Source organism: Muntiacus reevesi, chromosome 14 (genome assembly GCF_963930625.1).
Source record: "Muntiacus reevesi chromosome 14, mMunRee1.1, whole genome shotgun sequence".
In the NCBI taxonomy this organism is placed as follows: Eukaryota; Metazoa; Chordata; class Mammalia; order Artiodactyla; family Cervidae; genus Muntiacus; species Muntiacus reevesi.
In genome coordinates this window covers 43324562-43342637 of record NC_089262.1, presented here as the reverse complement: position 1 = coordinate 43342637, position 18076 = coordinate 43324562, and the positions used below count along the sequence as shown (strand labels likewise).

General features: G+C 43.2%; 1 protein-coding gene across 3 annotated transcripts; it reads right to left on the bottom strand.

The window, feature by feature from the left end:
- Nucleotides 1-382: 382 nt before the first annotated feature.
- Nucleotides 383-7002, bottom strand: FST (follistatin). Of its 3 annotated transcripts, none has more exons than XM_065905232.1 (6): nt 6524-7002; nt 4413-4604; nt 3758-3976; nt 3211-3435; nt 2328-2558; nt 383-1581 (listed from the first exon to the last, which is right to left on the bottom strand). In XM_065905232.1, the coding sequence occupies exons 1-6, from the start codon at nt 6606-6608 to the stop codon at nt 1499-1501; spliced, it is 1035 nt and encodes a 344-aa protein (XP_065761304.1). In that variant the 5' UTR covers nt 6609-7002; the 3' UTR covers nt 383-1498. The 3 variants fall into 3 exon arrangements, with proteins under 3 accessions (XP_065761304.1, XP_065761305.1, XP_065761306.1); XM_065905233.1 differs by having other exon boundaries at nt 2328-2555; XM_065905234.1 differs by lacking the exon at nt 383-1581 and adding an exon at nt 1615-1859.
- Nucleotides 7003-18076: the final 11074 nt, after the last annotated feature.

Sequence of the window (18076 nt, the reverse complement as noted above, 5' to 3'; positions counted from 1 at the left end):
GCTTTGTTTAAAGATTTAAGATCTACTTTATTTAGATGAGGAAAGAGAAAGGGTGCCTTTGGTTCTGGAGATGAGCTTGGGACAAGGAAATCTAAGAATATGATGTTTTTAAAGCGGAAATTTTAGGCTTGACACATTGCAAGGAGGGACATCTACAGTTTCCTCCAGTGCTGAGTGGAAAGTATGCCATCACTACTACAAAGAGGTGTTTGGACCTCAGATTCCTTTTTCCTTTTGAGGTGATCTGTAATTTACCTTGGAGTTCTTACTACCCTGGTCACTTAATTTCAGTGATAATTGTATTTCTCAACGAATGTATCATATACATTTTTACTCAAAAGTCCTAACAACTTCTTTTACATCATCAGCAGTTGAGACCATTGGCTTTTTAAAATTTTTTTATTTTTTCACTCATCATTTATTTACAAATACACATTATAACTTTTATATACATTGCACATTTACATGGTAGAAAAGTATAAAACTATATATTTAAATGAATTTATATTTAACTTGCCATGTTTGAAAATATAAAATTGCATCAGAAAAAAGTATTATGAAAAGCAAGAAACCTGAACTGATAAAGCTTTGATATACTTTTCATGACGCATTGGGTGAAAAGAACTAATTGAAAAGGTACAGCAGACTAGCTTTTAAAGGAAACACCTAACATAAGGTTGAATGTACAGCATTCCCCTTCTTTCAGGCTCCTGACACCCATATCACTCAATTCTTTGGATCTGTAACATCTTAGAAGTACATGATTAGAAACCCAACATTGCTATCACCACCTGCCTCACCGATGTCTTCATCACAACAAGAGAACAGAAACAGGAGTTTCCTCAAAGATGTATCCTCTGTACCTGCTATCTGAGTCAGAGCTATAATGCCTTTTGGTCAGTCAAGATTCCTTGTAAACAAAACCCGAGGGATCAGGCATGTACAGAACAGGCAGCAGAGAATCCAATAAATAAACAGGACAGAAACTGACATGCAAGTTGGTTAAAGTGGAAAAGAGTCTAACGACAGTTAAATGAAGGGAGACAGATGAGTGAGTGAATAGTAAGGAATGGACTTAAATGGTTTACAAGGGGGAAAAAAAGCTTTTACTTTACAAGCAAGAGACCTCACAATAAATAACAACTGCTCTTCCTTTCACGAATAAATTTCTTCAAAAACAAGGTGTACAGTCAACCAGACATTTTATGTATAAATTATAAAACATGACACAGTATAAATAAATGTCTACAAGTCTCAACTATGGGCCTCATCCAGTAGACCTCACAATGACTGCCTCTCCGGGTCCAATGAGTAACAAGGCGGCCTGGGAGAGAGCTTTAGGACAAAGGTCCTTTATGTATAGTTTTCCCCCCAAATAAATAGGCATACACTTATTTACAGTATGGACAATGTATTTTTTTTCTTTTACTTTTTTTCTTTCCTTTTTTTTTTTTTTTTTGCCCAAAGGCTATATCAACATTGAACACTGGTGGAGGGTTTACCACTCTAGAATGGAAGATATAGGAAAGCTGTAGTCCTGGTCTTCGTCTTCCTCCTCTTCCTCGGTGTCTTCCGAAATGGCTAGATGGGGGAATACAGGGGAGCTGCTGTTTAAATATGGACAACAACAGCGCAGAAGCAGCTCAGTGCATGTTTTCAAAGCCCTCTGTAACAGCCATATTACAGCGTTGCATTTTTATGTGGCTTGCAGTAAGATGCTGTTTTGTTTTTGGCATCTGCTGTTATGTAACAAGTTTAAAAAAAAATTTTTTTTTTTTTTTTTTAGAAACATTATCTATGAAGTCAAAAACTGCAGAAAGTTCTGAAGAATCAATGGCTCAGGTTTTACGGGCAGATTCCTGAAATTAGATAAAAAGCGCTCTTGTGTTCTAGGTATAACTGCTTTGGGTCCTTAATTTAGTTAGTAGGGGCAACTGCGCAAAGCAGCAGCCTATGTGTGATAACAGAAAGCTGTCTTTGAAAAAGAAAAAAAACACCTTTGAAGTAGTTAGTTCAGATTCAAGTGTTAATAAAAGCAAACAGCAAAGCACACTACTAAAACAAAAGGAATTAGGGGTAGATGACTGGAATGGGCTATTTTAGAGGTGATCTTGTTGATGATCGTCAGACAAGTCCTAAAGGCCCGGAAACATTTCAAGTGATTTTTTTTTTTGTGGATTGCTGAATTGCTGGTGCATTTTATCAGCTACCTAACTTAAACAGAAGTGGGCTTATCTGGGGGAAGTTTTCGTGCTTTCTAAGTCTCCATTCCCTAGGACTTGCCTGGGAAATCCTTAAACTGCAGCAAGGTTAGAAATCACACTTACAGTTGCAAGATCCGGAGTGCTTCACTTCCAGCAGCACGCCTGAGGAGCAGGCCGCTTCCTTCATGGCACACTCGCTGGCATAGGTGGCATTGTCACTGGCACAGACAGGCTCTTCAGACTTACTCTCAGGGCACAGTGAATCGCAGAGGGAACACCGGCCTCTGCCAACCTTGAAGTCCCATAAACACTTTTTTCCACCAGTGCACTGGATATCTTCACAGGACTTTGCTTCTAGAATATAATACACCTGTGATGAGTAACTCCATTCCCCTCGCCTTGTCCCCTTTCTCTAGTCTCCTATCAATAAATGAATAAATGTAAACATATAAAACATATTTTATTACGCACTAATGGGGCTCATGGAAATACTGTGCAAAAACGCTCTATAAAACTGAAACACGCACATACTCAAAACTCCCAGTTTCCTATATACTAGCTTAGAGCATGAAAATACTGCAGTATATTCTTAAAACAGGATTTCATAGTATCCTTCAGTGAAATATGTATTTGATTACTTCCCACAAGTGGGATCTTTTAAAAAAAGAAAGAATTCTATCAGTTATCAGAATCTGATAACAGATTTTAGGAACTGTTAAGTAATTATTTCTCCCTTCCAGCAAGTCTAGCACTTAAAAAAAATGTGTAAAATTGAGTGAGTTCTTAGGTTTCTAAGAAGGAAAACTGTTTCCTGTGTCTCGCTGGCATTTCAATATGTATGCCAATGCATGCAGAAGACAATGATTTCCTTAAGGTGGTCATGACAGTTTACCAACTTTGATGAAGCTAGTTTCAGGAAGTTTGGGGTTTACTTATTGGTTAAGCTCACAGTTTTATCACAGTTATAGACTTTTTCTCTTTTCCTTCCTCAATCCAGAATACCTACTGATACACTTTCCCTCATAGGCCAATCCGATAGATCTGCCCAGTAGGCAGGTAGCCTTTCTCAGGTGACAGGCACTGGGGTAGGTCACTCCATCATTTCCACAGAGATACTGTTCAGAGGAGGTGGGCTCTGGGCAAATTCTGTTACAAGTCACACAGTAGGCATTATTAGTCTGGTCCACCACGCATGTAGAGCTGCCTGGACAGAAAACATCCCGACAGGTCTCTGAAACAAAGAGGGAAATACATTAATATTAAACACATTAATAGGTACCTTCTTCCGGACTGAGCTACTGTACAGTTTCAAGGAAATCATGAAACAGAAGCATTCGGCGCTAGGAACGAACTTTGGTAGCTCTGCAGTTTTTAAAAGAAAACTAAGACTCTAGGTTGAACCTTTAGTTTCTTAAGTAATCTTTAGAATATAAAGTTAGAAAGCGTTCCTTTATTTGGTATTATTATTATTAGGCTATTACTGCCCATCCCAAGGGTCTTGCAGTGGGTCTACCTCAAGCAGAAGGCTGGAGGAGGGGTCGGGTAGGACCTACTTTTACATTTGCCCTGGTACTGGACTTGCAGCTCTGGCTGCTCTTTACATCTGGCCTTGAGGAGAGCACATTCGTTGCGGTAGGTTTTTCCATCCAGCCCACACACCGGGCCTTTCCAGGTGATGTTAGAACAATCTGGGGCACAGACGCAGCGGGGTTTGTTCTTCTTGTTCATTCGGCATTTTTTCCCGGGGCCACAGTCCACGTTCTCACACGTTTCTAGGAGTTGGAAAGAGGCAGGGATTAAAACCAGGGTCAGGCACCATGCAGGTTAGCCAGGAGGGCTGTGGGTGCCTTGCGCAATCCTGCAGCCAGGAGTCTGAGCCCAAGGGGCTAGGCTGTTGTCCAGCAGTTGAGAAGAGGGAAGGGTGGGGGACAGTGGGCTGCGTCCGGTACCCGAATCTCCCTCAAAGAGCAAGGGTTGGCGGGCTTCACCGCCACATTTGGCTAGGAAGTCCGAGAACCTCTGGCGACCCTTGTTTTGCCTGTGTGTGACAGGCAAGATTCAGCCCGAATGGCTTACCAGCGCTGGGGGTGGTTAGGGGGATCCCACGAACAAAGCTCTCCCAGTCCCAAACCCCGGCTGGGCACTGAGGAAGCTGAGGGTAAGACGCCCTCTACTGAGGGCCTGCAGATTGGGGAGGAAGAGCCCTACCTTTACACGGGATGCAGTTGGGGGCGCCCCCATTGAAAATCATCCACTTGAAGAGCGTGTTGTCATTTACGTCCTCCTCGGTCCAGGAGGTGCTCAGGCGGCCGGTGTTGCAGCACTCCTCCTTGCTCAGTTCTGTCTTGTACAGGACCTGACAGCGGCCGTTCTTTGCTTGGCGGAGCCAGCAATTCCCAGCTGCGGGGAGACAGGGGTGGGGAGGTGGGCAAGTGAGCGGGCGGCGCCGGCTGGGTAGCGGGAGGGAGGCAGTGAGCCGGCAGGGGGAGACCCGGCGGGGATGGGGAGGGAGTGACCGTGGAGGAGAGACGGCAGAGAAAAAGCAGAAAATAAATCAGAGGGAGTGAAGGGGTGGAGAAAGGCGGGGGGGGGGGGGGGGGGGACCAGACTGAAGAGGTGGGAGGTGGGCGATGGGGAGGGAGGGCGAGAGCGAGAAGCCCGGGCGCTCCAGCCGTATCAGTGTCAGTTACCAGTGACCCAGACACAACACGTGCAGCTTGCATTGACTTTTACTAGACTGTTTACTTTTATTCGTCCCATTTCATAACCTGCAGCGACTCGAAGAGCAGATTAAAGAACCTGACAAAAACAGGATGCGACGGATGTTTTTACATGTCGGTTTCATGTAGGCGGTATGGGTATTATTTGTGACAGGGGTTAAGAAAGTAGGAGAACTTAAGAGAGAGAGAAAGAGAGAGAGACCCAGACAGACAGACAGACACACACACACTCACATACAGCAACAGATCACGCAAAAGGCACTTCTGAAAAATGAAAGCAAAAAAGCAACCGGGCCCTGCCCGGCGCTGCCCCTCGCGGCCTCGAGGCGCAGCCCGCCCGACGGGCCGTTTTGCAATCCGCCAGACCCAAAGGACGCCCGCGGCCACCGCGATCTTTCGAAATCTCCGAGGGCTGCTTTCCCCGGCGCCCACGTCCCGGGCACTCAGGCAGCGCCTTGCTCCGAAAGGTGGGCAACTCAGAGCGGTAGTGAGTCGCAGGAGGCTAGGGGCTGTGCCCAGGGGGCCGTATACAACACGCATAAAATAACGCTAAAGCCAGGAAAGTTACAAGTCTGCTTCAAGAAAAGTATGGGGGTTGGGGGCGGGGGGAAACAAGGTGGGAGGGGGACTTACTATCGTTTCACGGTTATACATACATACACACACACCCCTATCTCATACCTACCGAGATATCTTTGCAAGTAACCACCACCCCCCCAACTCCACCTTCTTCCTTTTTAATGTTCAGATTTTGGTCAGGAAGACGTCTCATGAATCATCCATATAACTTTAACAATAACTGGACCGCAAGCTGCTATTATTATTTTTTAAGAATTCTGCCCAAAGACTAATGGAGATAAATCTAATTAAAAAAAAAAAAACTTCGGAAATTTGCTCTTATTGCATCTCAGAATTTAAATCAATTGTGGGTTCCTCACTGTTCTACAGAAAGTTAGCAATCAGAGGAATGAGGCAAAAGGGAAAAAAATTGTAAACTTCTCAAAACAGTCCGGAGTAATTTTTTTTTTTTTTTTTTTTTTTGCGGGGTTGGGGGGAGGGGGTTAGAAGCAGCATCCACTAGGCAGAAAGCTACTTCCCTCTAAAATTTTCGGCACCCTCATTTCCAAGTTTGGGCAAAGTTTCTGAAACCACGTCCCCCAGTCACCGAGGAAATTTCAGTATTCCCCCCTCCCCACTCAGTCATTTTTTAAAGTATCCAAAAGATGCAGGAGGGAGAGATGTTATATTGCAAATGGGTCGATTGCAATCTTCAGGCTACCGATGCTTGTCCCCTTCTTCAGAGCCAAACAGGGGAGATAACATCTAAACTCATTACGTCCAGAACTTGGAGCATCTAACCCTAACTACTGAGAGAGACTCACTCCCTTTCCTTTTAAAGGATAACCGCGCTCCAAACTCGGTTCTCAGTCCTAAACTGTCACTGCCTTCAGTTCTCCCACTCCTCTCCATCCCGGACTCGCTAAGTTGGTCCAACATCTTCCGAAAGCAGAGTTGCTCAGAACAGACCCGGTGGAGACGCCCGAAAAGTACAAACCCCTGCCCTCCGCCGAGCCTCCCTGCGCATCCCGCCTCGCTTACCCTGGGCGCTGCGGTCCTCCATGAACTGGCAGAGCAGCAGCAGCAGGAGGCAAAGCCCTCCGGGCTGGTGCCTAGGACGGGCCATCCTGGGGGCAGGCGCGGGGCGAGGAGCGCGGCGGCGCGGGGAGCGGGCGCGGTGGCGCGGGGAGCTGGCGCGGCGGCGGGTGGCTCTGGCAAGCGGTGCGCGTCGCAGAGGCGAGCGGCGGAGGGCGCAGCTATCCCGGCGTAGCCCAGCGCTTGCCGCCGGCCGCCCGCGCGATTCAATGGACGTCAGAAGCCAGGCGCAGCCGCGCTTTAAATCTAGACGGGGGTCTCCGCGGTTTGCGGTGGGCGGTCTCCCAGTGTGTGGGGCAGTGGGAGGGCGGCCGCGAGCGAGGGTGTGCGCGGTTCCTTGGGGGTGGGGAGCTTTTAAAAGTTCAGTGTGAATCAGGTGACATTTCCCACCTTCTGGAAACCCTTCCCAATTATCTGGTGGAGGTGCCCGAAATCAAAGCGGCAGGAGGGGAATCGCCGAGTTCTTATTTGCGTAGGAGCGAGAGGGAGGGGGCAGGAGACCCGGGCGCGGGGGGGGGTGGGGGCGACGCTTCGGGGGTGGGGAGTGGGGAAGAACACCCACTTCAAGTCCTGCACGCCGCCGCTCGCTGGCAGCGCCGGCGCGCCCGGGGTGGCGTGTGTGTGTGTGTGTGTGTGTGTGAGTGAATGTGTGTGTGTCTGGCGCGGTGGGGGCGCTGGAGGCGGCGGCGGGCAGGGCGGAGCGGAGCCGGGCGGCAGGGCGGGAGTTGGTCTTCGCAACGCCGCTCCTCCGCTCCAGGAAGACTTCGCAAACGCCGGGAGAGCCCCGAGCTGCCTTAATACCCCGCCGGAGGTCCGGTCGCTGCCGTGTTAGGCCCCCGCAGCCTGGACGCGGGACCCCGCGACGTTGTCTGTCTGGGTCTGCGCGTGCCGAGCGCCGCGGCCACCCCCGAGCCCAGGGTTGTGGCTGGGAACCCCGGGCCCCGGCACCTTCCACCCCGGGCAGAACCTGGCGGAGACGCGGCCCTCCGTCTCGACAAGTTAGAAGCGAACAAAAATGTTTAACACCTCGGGCCGGGCCTCCCCCACCGTCACAGTCTCTCCCTCTCCTTTTCTTTTCTCCCCTTTCACTTCGCAGCGTCTGGAGGAGTCGGAGCCCGGAGCGGGGGCGCCGACGTAGGCGGTCTACCCCCCTTCCGCGGCTCGGAGGCTCCCCAGTTTCTGTCCTGTCTCTCTGTCTCTCTCACTCCCAGTCTCCTTCTCAGTCTCTCTCTCTCTCTCTCTCGGTTCGCGGAATAAAAAAGATTGCAACATCGATAATGAACTTCTGTAGCCTCAGTTTATTAAGCACAGTGCCTGGCATTCTTCGCTGAAAGTTGGCGGGTCTCTCATTTATAACATTTTTGGCACCGCTGAATGAAACAGAGGAGGCGATATTTCCTTTTATATAAAACGATTACTTCACGGAAAATGCTATATTGTTTATTCCAAAGCTGCCTTTTAAATTTCTATTCTTTTCGCTTCTGGAGCCCGAAGAACAACAGACAGTGAAGTATGCAGACAAAATTCTTGGACATTCGCAGGTCACTGGGATTTTGTTCTACGGATTTCAAATCCGCCCCTCTTCGCCCCCTACCCCCCTACATCCTCCCCCCCCCACCGCCAGACTGCCCCCCCACGCCTCCTCTCGCCCTCCCACCCCCCAACTTCCACCACCCGCCTCCCACCCTCTCCACAACTGCAAATAACTCAGTGATAACAGATTTTTTTCCACCAACTGCAGGAGATAGTGCTAATCTTTTAATAAAAGATCCCATTACAATGGGATCTGTCTGGACAGACTATAATAGATCCCGAAATACAGCCGTGCTAATATTAGAAGACAGTTGTTTGGGTGCCTCTCAGACGGGCCCAAGCCCCCCTTTGAAAGTGGGCATGAATCACAAAGCCCCGCGGCCGCCGCACCTGCACTGCGCGTATTCGGTGCAGCAGGCTGGTAAAAACGGGTGACCTCGCCGCTGCTTTTCGCTTTATAATTACCGTCCCGAGGACGAGAGGGGAGGGGCGCGGGCGGTCCTGGCGGAGTTGGGGAGGGGGCGCTGGCTTTTGCTCACTTCAGACGGCTCTGGGGGCGCCACATCCTTCTTAATCTTTCCAGATTTATTCTTCCTCTCTCTTCCCTCTTCTCTCTTTCCCTGCCGTCCGCCCACCCCTTCTCTCTTCCCTTTCCCTCCCTCTCCCCCGACTCTGCTCCTAGTCTCCCCGCTTTTCCCTCCCCTCTTTCTTTTCCCGTCTTCCTTTCTCTCTTCCCTCCAATGCAGCGTTAATGTAGAGTTGTTTAGTGCCCTCTAATGGCAGACGACATTAACAATTAATAGCAAACTGTCCCCTTTGCAGGAGCCGACACTCTATGGCAGAGTTCCAAAGTTGAATTTATTTCTTCTTTATTCAGGCAGATGGATATAGTGCTTATATAGTAATGTGCTGGAGGGAAAGTTTGTTTTCTCCCTTTCAAGTCCTCTTTCCCAGGGAAAACTTGGTCGAAAGAAAGGGGAGAGCTAACAATTATTTTTACTCAACTGTTTTTTTTTTAATCAGGGAGGGGTATGGGTATAGATTTGTCTTTTAATAGCAGCAAGAGATACAACTTATGTTTTACCAAAGTTTATCAAACGTGTATCTAGGGTTGGAAAATAAATTCAATATTCTAAATATATAAATGATCTTAGATGGTTGGATCTCATGGCAGTGCTACCAATAGCCTTTAAACGTTTTAAGACCCAAATGTAATTACATGATTTTATATTGTCTCCTGTTTAAGTATATTTCTTGGTCCTGAATCTTCTGTAGCCTCTGGAAGCTGAAATTTTTCACTTTTGGGCCATGCAAACCATTTAAATTCACTCCTGCTTGTGAAGTCATCTTGCCTAGAGGGCTGTGGGATCTTATTTTAATGCATTGTTTATTTTCTCAATACTTTTGGGAAGATCGTTTTAAAGACCACAATTTCCTCTTATTTTATAACCATATAGCAGTGAAAATAGTGATGTAACTTGAATGTTCTCATTATAATTTAACTTATTCATTCACTATACATGTGCACCCAGAATATATTGACATAAAAAGAGCATACCCAGTATGACTTTTAGGGGTAGTCTATATGGCTAAATTAAGATTAAAATAAAAGTAATTTTGAGGGTTTAATCAAAAGATACTTGGATTTTTGAATTTTTGGTTTATTCAGATAGTTTGTGTATACAGAAATAACTCATATCACAAGAACTTTCTGAATTAGCTTAACGCAAGGTATGACTGCACAATTCCAGTATGATGGGTAAAAAGAAAAAATTCTGTTCCTATTTTATTCTTTTTTTAAAAAAAAATATTCATTTATTTCTGGCTATGTTGGATCTTCGTTGCTGTGTTCGGGCTTTCTCGAGTGTCTAGGTTTCTCACTGCAGCAGCTTCTGTTGTTTCAGAGCACAGGCTCTAGGTGAGTGGACTTCAGTAGTTGTGTGTGGCACTCAGGGTCAGTAGTTGTGTTACCCGGGCTTAGTTTTCCCATGGGATGTGGGATCTTCCCCAACCAGGGATCAAATCTGTGTCCCTTGCATTGGCAGGCAGATCCTTAACCACTGGCCCACCAGGGAAGTCCCCTATTTTATTCTTTGTCTACATAATGCCAAGTGCTCAGACCATTCATTTGACTAAATTCACCACACTGATTAGTTGCTTTAGCATCATGTGATTGTCTAGGCCAAAGCAGACACAGTTGCTTTTATTGTAAAAAATGCCACCACTCACGGGAGTGACCAGGCGTACTAGAGGAGTACCAGAGGCAGACCCAATACAGGATTACTTCTTGCTGAAAAGAAGATAGCTCTGCGGGTCAGGGTTGAGGTCATAGGCAAACACACGGTGGAAAACAGAGGTGCTGTGCTGCTTTGCCTTTGTGAATAAGCAGTTTGGTGTTTGTTTAGTGAGACAAGCTCATCCTGTTTTTCAGCTGCACCTTGGATAGTATTGATCTGTTTGGGAGAATGTCTGCCCCGAATCGGCACAGATCAGTCATCAAGATTCTTGTTGGCCTGGCGTTATTTTCTAGCCAGTTGTAGGAAATGAAACACAGGTCAATATGGTCTCATCCGGGCCTCCTGTGAGCATCAGCAAAAGAGTCATCCAATTTCTGGGGTATGAAATGGTATCACACCTGTTTGGTGACATCACAGAAAAACAGCTGCTATTTCTTTTACTGTTTTATCTTCTATAAATGTTAAATTTTGGGTTTGTAGATGTCTAAATGTCAAGGGGACATTTTAAAATAAAAGTGCCTTCTTTCATTTTTGTTGTATGCTTCCAAGTTTGACTTCTTATTTTTTTCCCTTTCTGCTCTGCCAAAAAAGTAAATGTAAATTATGAGAAATACAATAGGACCACTTTGTAACTGGCTTTCTGGGCAGTGCACAAAAAGACTGCTGTTCTCTGATTGTTTTTCGTCAGCTTCAAAAGCTATCTTCCTTCTGAAGTTTATAAATTTAAAATATTAGAGTTTAGCAAATAATTCAATCTGGTTCCCAAGATACCAATTTTAATCCTAAGAAATGGTTGTTTGAACCAGAACTGACCTGGTTAAATCTTAGTCCCTAAAAAGGGAATATGAAAGGGGTGTGTGAGGTTACATAGGGAAAATCTGGAAGTCATGGGGTAGCTTTTGGTCTTTGCCTTAAAATTAAACGTTGCACTGTTTTGAAGTTAGGTATTTTCCCAAATGATATTAAGATTTCAAATGCAAATAATCCATCTTGATTAAACAGGAGAATTTAAGCACTTGAGAAATAGACTGAAGTGATATTAAAATCAGATTTTATTCTTCTGGGTACAAAACTGGTTACTTAATGCGTCACAGTCTCTGGTGTTGTGTAACATCATAGGCTAGATGAGGATTGGGGGTAGTGGTAATAGTTCTGTATTGGCTGAATTGTTGCAGAACTAAAAAGTTAAGAAATGTGAGTACATAAAAGCAATGTTTATTCAAGATGTCCAAACCATCAGTTGACTTTTAAAAAATGTCATTAGAATATATACTTTTAAAATATGGTACAGAGAAAACAAACAATTGTTACCTGAATTTTTCTGTTTCCAATGTTGCTTTTATGTTATAAAGTCAGCCTTTTATAACAGCCTTCTCTTTTCGATACTACTTGTTTCTAATATTTTATTCCTTATAATCTCCTTCAATTTCAGAAATATTTTGTGTTTCTACAAGTCACCCATGCTATGTGGCACATAGTCATGTAAACCAGTCATAGGAGCATATTCAAGTTTAATACAACTAAGTCTTTAAAACAGACCTTAGTAAAGAATTCAAATTATGCCTTAGGGTAAGAATGTTATATGAGATTAATACAAACTAAATAGTTTATGTATTTTAATTCACTTTGACAATACAAATGATTCATATATTGTATGTGACTGAAAATATCAGCGTGTGACCTTTAGCAGTTTTAACCCTGATTCTGTTTATGATTTCCCCTGAATGGAAAGTGTGAAGAGAGCAAATCAGTATTTGTTGTTCTGTATCCAAACTTTGTGACTGAAACAATGTGTCAATCAAAGTAAGAGCCACCTTTGGATTATTCATTGGTTGAATGTGAACTGATTTGCTGTAGTTACTTCTGTGTATTTTGGTTTTTATTACCTCCTTTTAGATTTCCATAGAGTAGCAGTGGTTTGCATATTTACTAATTAGTTCTTTTCTGAGTGTTTTGCTAATCAATATTGCAGTTAGTAGTTGATATAATCACTGACCATTGATGTTGTCATCTGTATTTTTTTTGACATGAATCTTGTTTCATTTCTGATGTCTATTTTACCCCAAACGTGAAATATTATGTTTTTGATAGGTCTAAAGTTCACAACCAGTCCATCCTAAAGGAAATCAGTCCTGAATGTTCATTGGAAGGACTGATATTGAAGATAAAACTCCAATACTTTGGCCACCTGATGCAAAGAGCTGACCCATTTGAAAAGATCCTGATGCTGGGGAAGATTGAAGGCAGGAGGAGAAGGGGAGGACAGAGGATGAGATGGTTGGATGGCATCACCAACTCAATGGACATGAATTTGAGTGGACTCCGGGAGTTGGTGATGGACAGGGAGGCCTGGCATGCTGTAGTCCATGGGGTCGCAAAGAGTCGGACATGACTGAGTGACTGGACTGAACTGAACTGAAAGTTCACAGGACACTTAGATGTGACTTTATATATCCTATTGCATCCTTACAGACTGTTAATTAATCATGTTTCTTTGAAGAAGAATTCATTCCAAACCTATTTTGCACTTTGCCTCTGCATCTCCTAAGTTTGAATCTAACTTTGGGTTTTCTGCTTTGTTCTATTCATCTATTTGTCGATCCTATGTCGGTCTCAGAATCTTGACTACTATGAGGAAGTCAGGTAATATAATTCCTTCAACTTCTTTCTTTTTCAAGATTACAATTACATTTAATACAATTGAATATTGTAGTTGTGTTTTCATATAAATTTTAGAATACATTTATGCAATTCTATATGTACACACAAAAAGTTTGATGGGATTATGATTGGGATAGATCAATTTAGGGAGAATTGAAATTTTAAAGTAACCATGTGCCACATATAGATAACTTAAAGAAACACAAAATATTTCTGAAGTTGGAGGGGAATATAAGGAATCAAATATTAGAAACAAGTAGTATCAAAAAGAAAGGGCTGTCCATGATTGACTGATCCTTTGACATAAAAACAACAATGAAAAGAGTCTTCAGGAGATGGGAATGGCAACCCACTCCAGTATTCTTGCCTGGAAAATTCCATGAACAGAAGAGCCTGGTGGGCTGCAGTCCATGGGGTTACATGACAGAGCACACACACGAGGGAGGTGAAGGAAGATGGTTAGTAGCAATAAACAGAGGTAGAACTAAAAGAAAGAAAAGTCTTCAAAACCATGAACATGGTATATCTTTTCCATTTACTTAGGTTTTAATTGTTCTCAACTATGGTTTGTAGATCCATTTTGTATTTTAACAGTTATTGAAAAACCATGCAGAAATAGAAAAATAAATACAGTTTCCAGCTCTTTACCTCAAAGGATCTCGTTGAGTTATAAAGATTTCCTGGTGCAGGCTTATACATGTCTTCAATACTTTTTAAGGCTGATTATCTATAGTCAGTTAAAAAGAATGTATTGAACACATGTTCCAGGAGTGGTGTACTAATTCATCAAAACCTCTTGCACGCATTTTTTGGGTGTTGGTTTTAAACCACAGTCACTCCTTTGAATGAATAATTTCTGTCACTATGAGATTTATGCCCACTGAATATTAAAAATGATCTTTTATTGGTTAGTGTTCTATTAAATATTATTTCATACTTTTCATATGAATAGGCTCCTACTCAAAACAATCCATCATCGGGACTTTCCTGGCGGTTCAGTGGTTAAGACTCCATGCTTCCAGTGCAGGGGGCACAAGTTCAATCTCTGGTTGGGAAACTGGGATCCCACATGCTGTGCAGCCAAAACAAAACAAAACAAAACAAAAATAGTCCATCATAGTGCTTGAATTTTGAGTGGTGGAAACATGCAGTTCCCATTGTGCCAACATTTGGGTGACAGTTACTTTCTGCTGTATTCCTTATTGGAGAGCTACATCATCTTTGCATTTGTCTTTGCTTTTCCCAATTCATTCATCCTTCCTGTGGTTTCCTTTCCTCTTATATCTCATTTTCCATCCACCAGAAGGATTAGCACTGTAACCCCAAATTGTACCTTTTGCAGCATATATTGGCTTATTTTCTCATGTAAATGCTACATTCAAAAGTAAACTATACTTTGTATTGTTTATCCAACAGTACTATTAAATATTTAACAATGGGTTGAGGTCAAATGGTGATGACACAACACGTGGAAATACAGAACAGATGATGCATTAAGTGTTGAAGTAAATTATTTCAACACGTGGTGAGTCTTGCTATTTTTTTGGACTAGAATAGAAATATGTATATTATGAAGACTAGTAGATGAATGACTTAGAGGCAGTTTTGGTCAGTGTGTGCTTAATCTACCATAAATAGTCATTCTTTTAGCAATATAAACTTGTTAGTATATATAGGAGGCTCATTTATTTGCTTTTCCAATACACTGGTTAAATGATTCTTCTGAACTAATCCTAGTATGATTTCCCTGCAAATAAGAATATGAAAATCATCAACAGGAACCATGTGTTAATGGCTCACATGCTGGGCAGATGGAAACATAGTGTAGAAGAATTATTCAGTTGAGATCATTTTGGCCCCAAGACTTCTTTGCTTTAATAGAAAACATTGATTTGGCCAGCCAGATGACACAACCATCACACTGTCGACATTTTCATCTTTGCCAGAGTACCAGATTTCCTGAAGAAATCTTTAGGCAGTGATTCCTAACTTTTTCTTAATCACAGTCCATCTGAGAAGCTGTTGAAAGATATGAACCATCTCCCCAGAATAGTGCATAGACACAAACACATATATACCTACACAAAATTTTGCATTCATTTTTAGGGAGGACCTAAGCATTTTGAAATCCATGCATGGATCCCTTGTAGGGTTCCATGGACCCTAGATCAAGATGCCTAATTTTGAAAGATCCAATTGGTATGGTCTGATTATTCTTCCAGTATACTCCAATGTGTCTACTTCCTTTTTAAGAACCATTCAGACTACAGTCAGTGTATCCTCCCTGGAGTAATTCCCTGTATTAGTGTGTTTTACAAAAGGAACCTATGTCACCATTAAAACAACTGTTTTGAGAGGGTTCCAAACACACACACACTGATAATGCATCTATTTATGATTTTTCCTTTAATAATAGCTACCATGTATTAGTGGGCTTCCCTCGTAGCTAAGTTGGTAAAGAACCTGCCTGCAATGCAGGAAATCTAGGTTTGATCCCTGGGTTGGGAAGATCCTCTGGAGAAGGAAATGGCAATCCACTCCCAGTGTTTCTTGCCTACAGAATCCAATGGAAAGAGGAGCCTGGCAGGCTACAAGAGTCGGACACAACTTACTGACTGAACCACTACCCCCACCATGTATTAGTATCTATTACATGCCAGGAGCTTGAAATATATCATTTCTGTTTCCTTAACTACCTTTCCAGACAGATATTATTATCACCATTTCCAAGATCTCTCCACAAAATTGGACAAAGTTGAGCCAGGAAAACTTTATAGCTCAGTATTTAGGAAGGGATTGTATTTTAGGTATTCCAGGGAGTAATGAGCAAAAGAAACAGCTCCATAATTACTACTATATTCTAAACAACTTAACATACTTTGACAGATAATGTTTTTCTACTGTTATGCATAAAACCTGCTGTTGAGGACTTCCCTGGTGGTCCAGTGGTTAAGAATCTGCCAGCCAATTCAGGGGATATGGTTTGATACCTGATCCTGGAAGGTATCAGGGCAACTAAGCCCATGCGCCATAACTGAGCCTATCTTTCTAGAGCCCATGCTCCACAGCAAGAGAAGCCACCACAATGAGAAGACTGTGCACTCTAACGAAGACCCAGTTCAGCAAAAAAAAAAAAAAAAAAAGAGAAAGAAACAGATATTTGCAGCTGAGGCACACAAAATACACTAGCACAAATTGCCTGAAGTCTTTTTGTGGTTTAGTTTTCAACATAATTTCAATAAATATCCAGTCAATCTTCAGATTCTGTGACAGAGACAGAGCAGCAAACAAGGCAAATCTAGTTGGTTGCAGCTTTCTTTGAACTTTTGAGATAGCAGAGAAGATATATATTAAGTAAGTGCACATAATAACTGTGATGAGGATGGCCAGGGAAAGTCCTCCTAACAAAGTGACATGAAGCTGAGACCTTACTTTTGAGGAAGAGTTAGTCAGGAGAAGGTGGTACTTGGAGAAGATGGTGAAAGAGTATTTGTGAGGCCCATGCAGCAAGAGAGAAATCATCTGAAGAACCAAAAGATGCTAGTAATGGCCAAAGCATATGATTTGAGAGGAAAAGTGGAAATTGAGGAATGGGAGAAGTTGATGGTGCAAATTATATAGGCTCTTATAAAGACCATGGGTTCACTGGTTTTCCAGAAGAAATCCACCGGAATATTATCAGTAGGGGGTGGCATGAGTCATTTTTTACTTAGAAATGCTCTCCCTGCCCAAACTGTGGAGATAGATTTGAATGGCGCTAGCACTGGTGAATGTGGAAACAGTGTCAGCCCAAGAAAATGTTCTTGGGCTCCAAAATCACTGTGGATGGTGACTGCAGTCACAAAATTAAAAGATGCTTGCTCTTTGGAAGAATAGCTGTGTCAAACCTAGACAGTGTTTTAAAAAGCAGAGACATCACTTCGCCAACAAAGGTCCGTCTAGTCAAAGCTATGGTTTTTCCAGTAGTCATATATGGATGTGAGAGTTGGAGCATAAAGAAGGCTGAGTGCCAAAGAATCAATGCTTTCAAACTGTGGTGCTGGAGAAGATTCTTGAGAGTCCCTTGGACAGCAAGGAGATCAAACCAGCCCATCCTAAAAGAAAGCAACCCTGAATATTTATTGGAAGAACTAATGCTGAAGCTGAAGCTCCAGTACTTTGACCACCTGATGTGAAGGGCTGACTCACTGGAAAAGACTCTGATGATGGGAAAAATTGAGGGCAGGAGGAGAAGGGGGCAACAGAGGATGAGATGGTTGGATGGCATTACTGACTCAATAGACATGAATTTGAGAAAACTGAGGGAGTTAGTGATGCACAGAGAAGTCTGGAGTGCTGCAGTTCATGGGGTCGCAAAGAGTTGGACACAACTCAGCAACTGAACAGCAACAACTGCACTGGTGAAGGGCTGTCTTAGGATGTCATCCCAGTAGTAGAACTCTATCAGGGGCTGACACTGGGGCTGAAGAGAGGATAGATTTAGAGACAATTAAGAGGTGGAATTGATAGGTTCTGTTGATTGACTGAATGGGGGGTCGTGAGGGTTTCTGGTATCAATAAGTGAGTGGGTGGTGGTATCATTTCCTGAGATAAACAGCAATGGAGGAAGAGCAGGTTTCTGTTTGGGACTAGTCTTAAAGGATCCTGTGGGACTCAAGAAATTTTGAATGCTCTGAATTGCCAAGGTCATCCTTATGAACAAATCTCTTATGGGTAACACAAGACTGTCTTCCTTTGTGACCCTGAAAACAGGCATATCTACTTAGATATGACCAATTAGAACCAAGAATACAATGCACTTTGGGATGAACTAACCAAACAAATGAATGAATTTCATAAACCACTTCCAAGAAAATACAAGCTCCCCTCTGCACTTTCTAAGCACTAACTTTAAAGGGTAGCAGCAACTCAATATATAAAACTTGCAATGATAACATGGTAGTTCATGTTATACATCTTCAGCTACTAAGGACATTTATTCATACACTAAACAACATTTATTTTATGAACAGAATTGAGTACAACTGAGTAACAATTGATAGCAAAACCCTTAGATGAATGATTGATG

Coding starts and splice junctions, on each gene's coding strand:
- FST (XM_065905232.1), bottom strand. CDS start 6,608: ATGGCCCGTCCTAGGCACCAGCCCGGAGGGCTTTGCCTCCTGCTGCTG. Junction 3,977..4,412: donor CAACTGCATCCCGTGTAAAG/GTAGGGCTCTTC, acceptor TCCAACTCCTAG/AAACGTGTGAGAACGTGGAC. Junction 3,436..3,757: donor GTACCAGGGCAAATGTAAAA/GTAGGTCCTACC, acceptor TCTTTGTTTCAG/AGACCTGTCGGGATGTTTTC.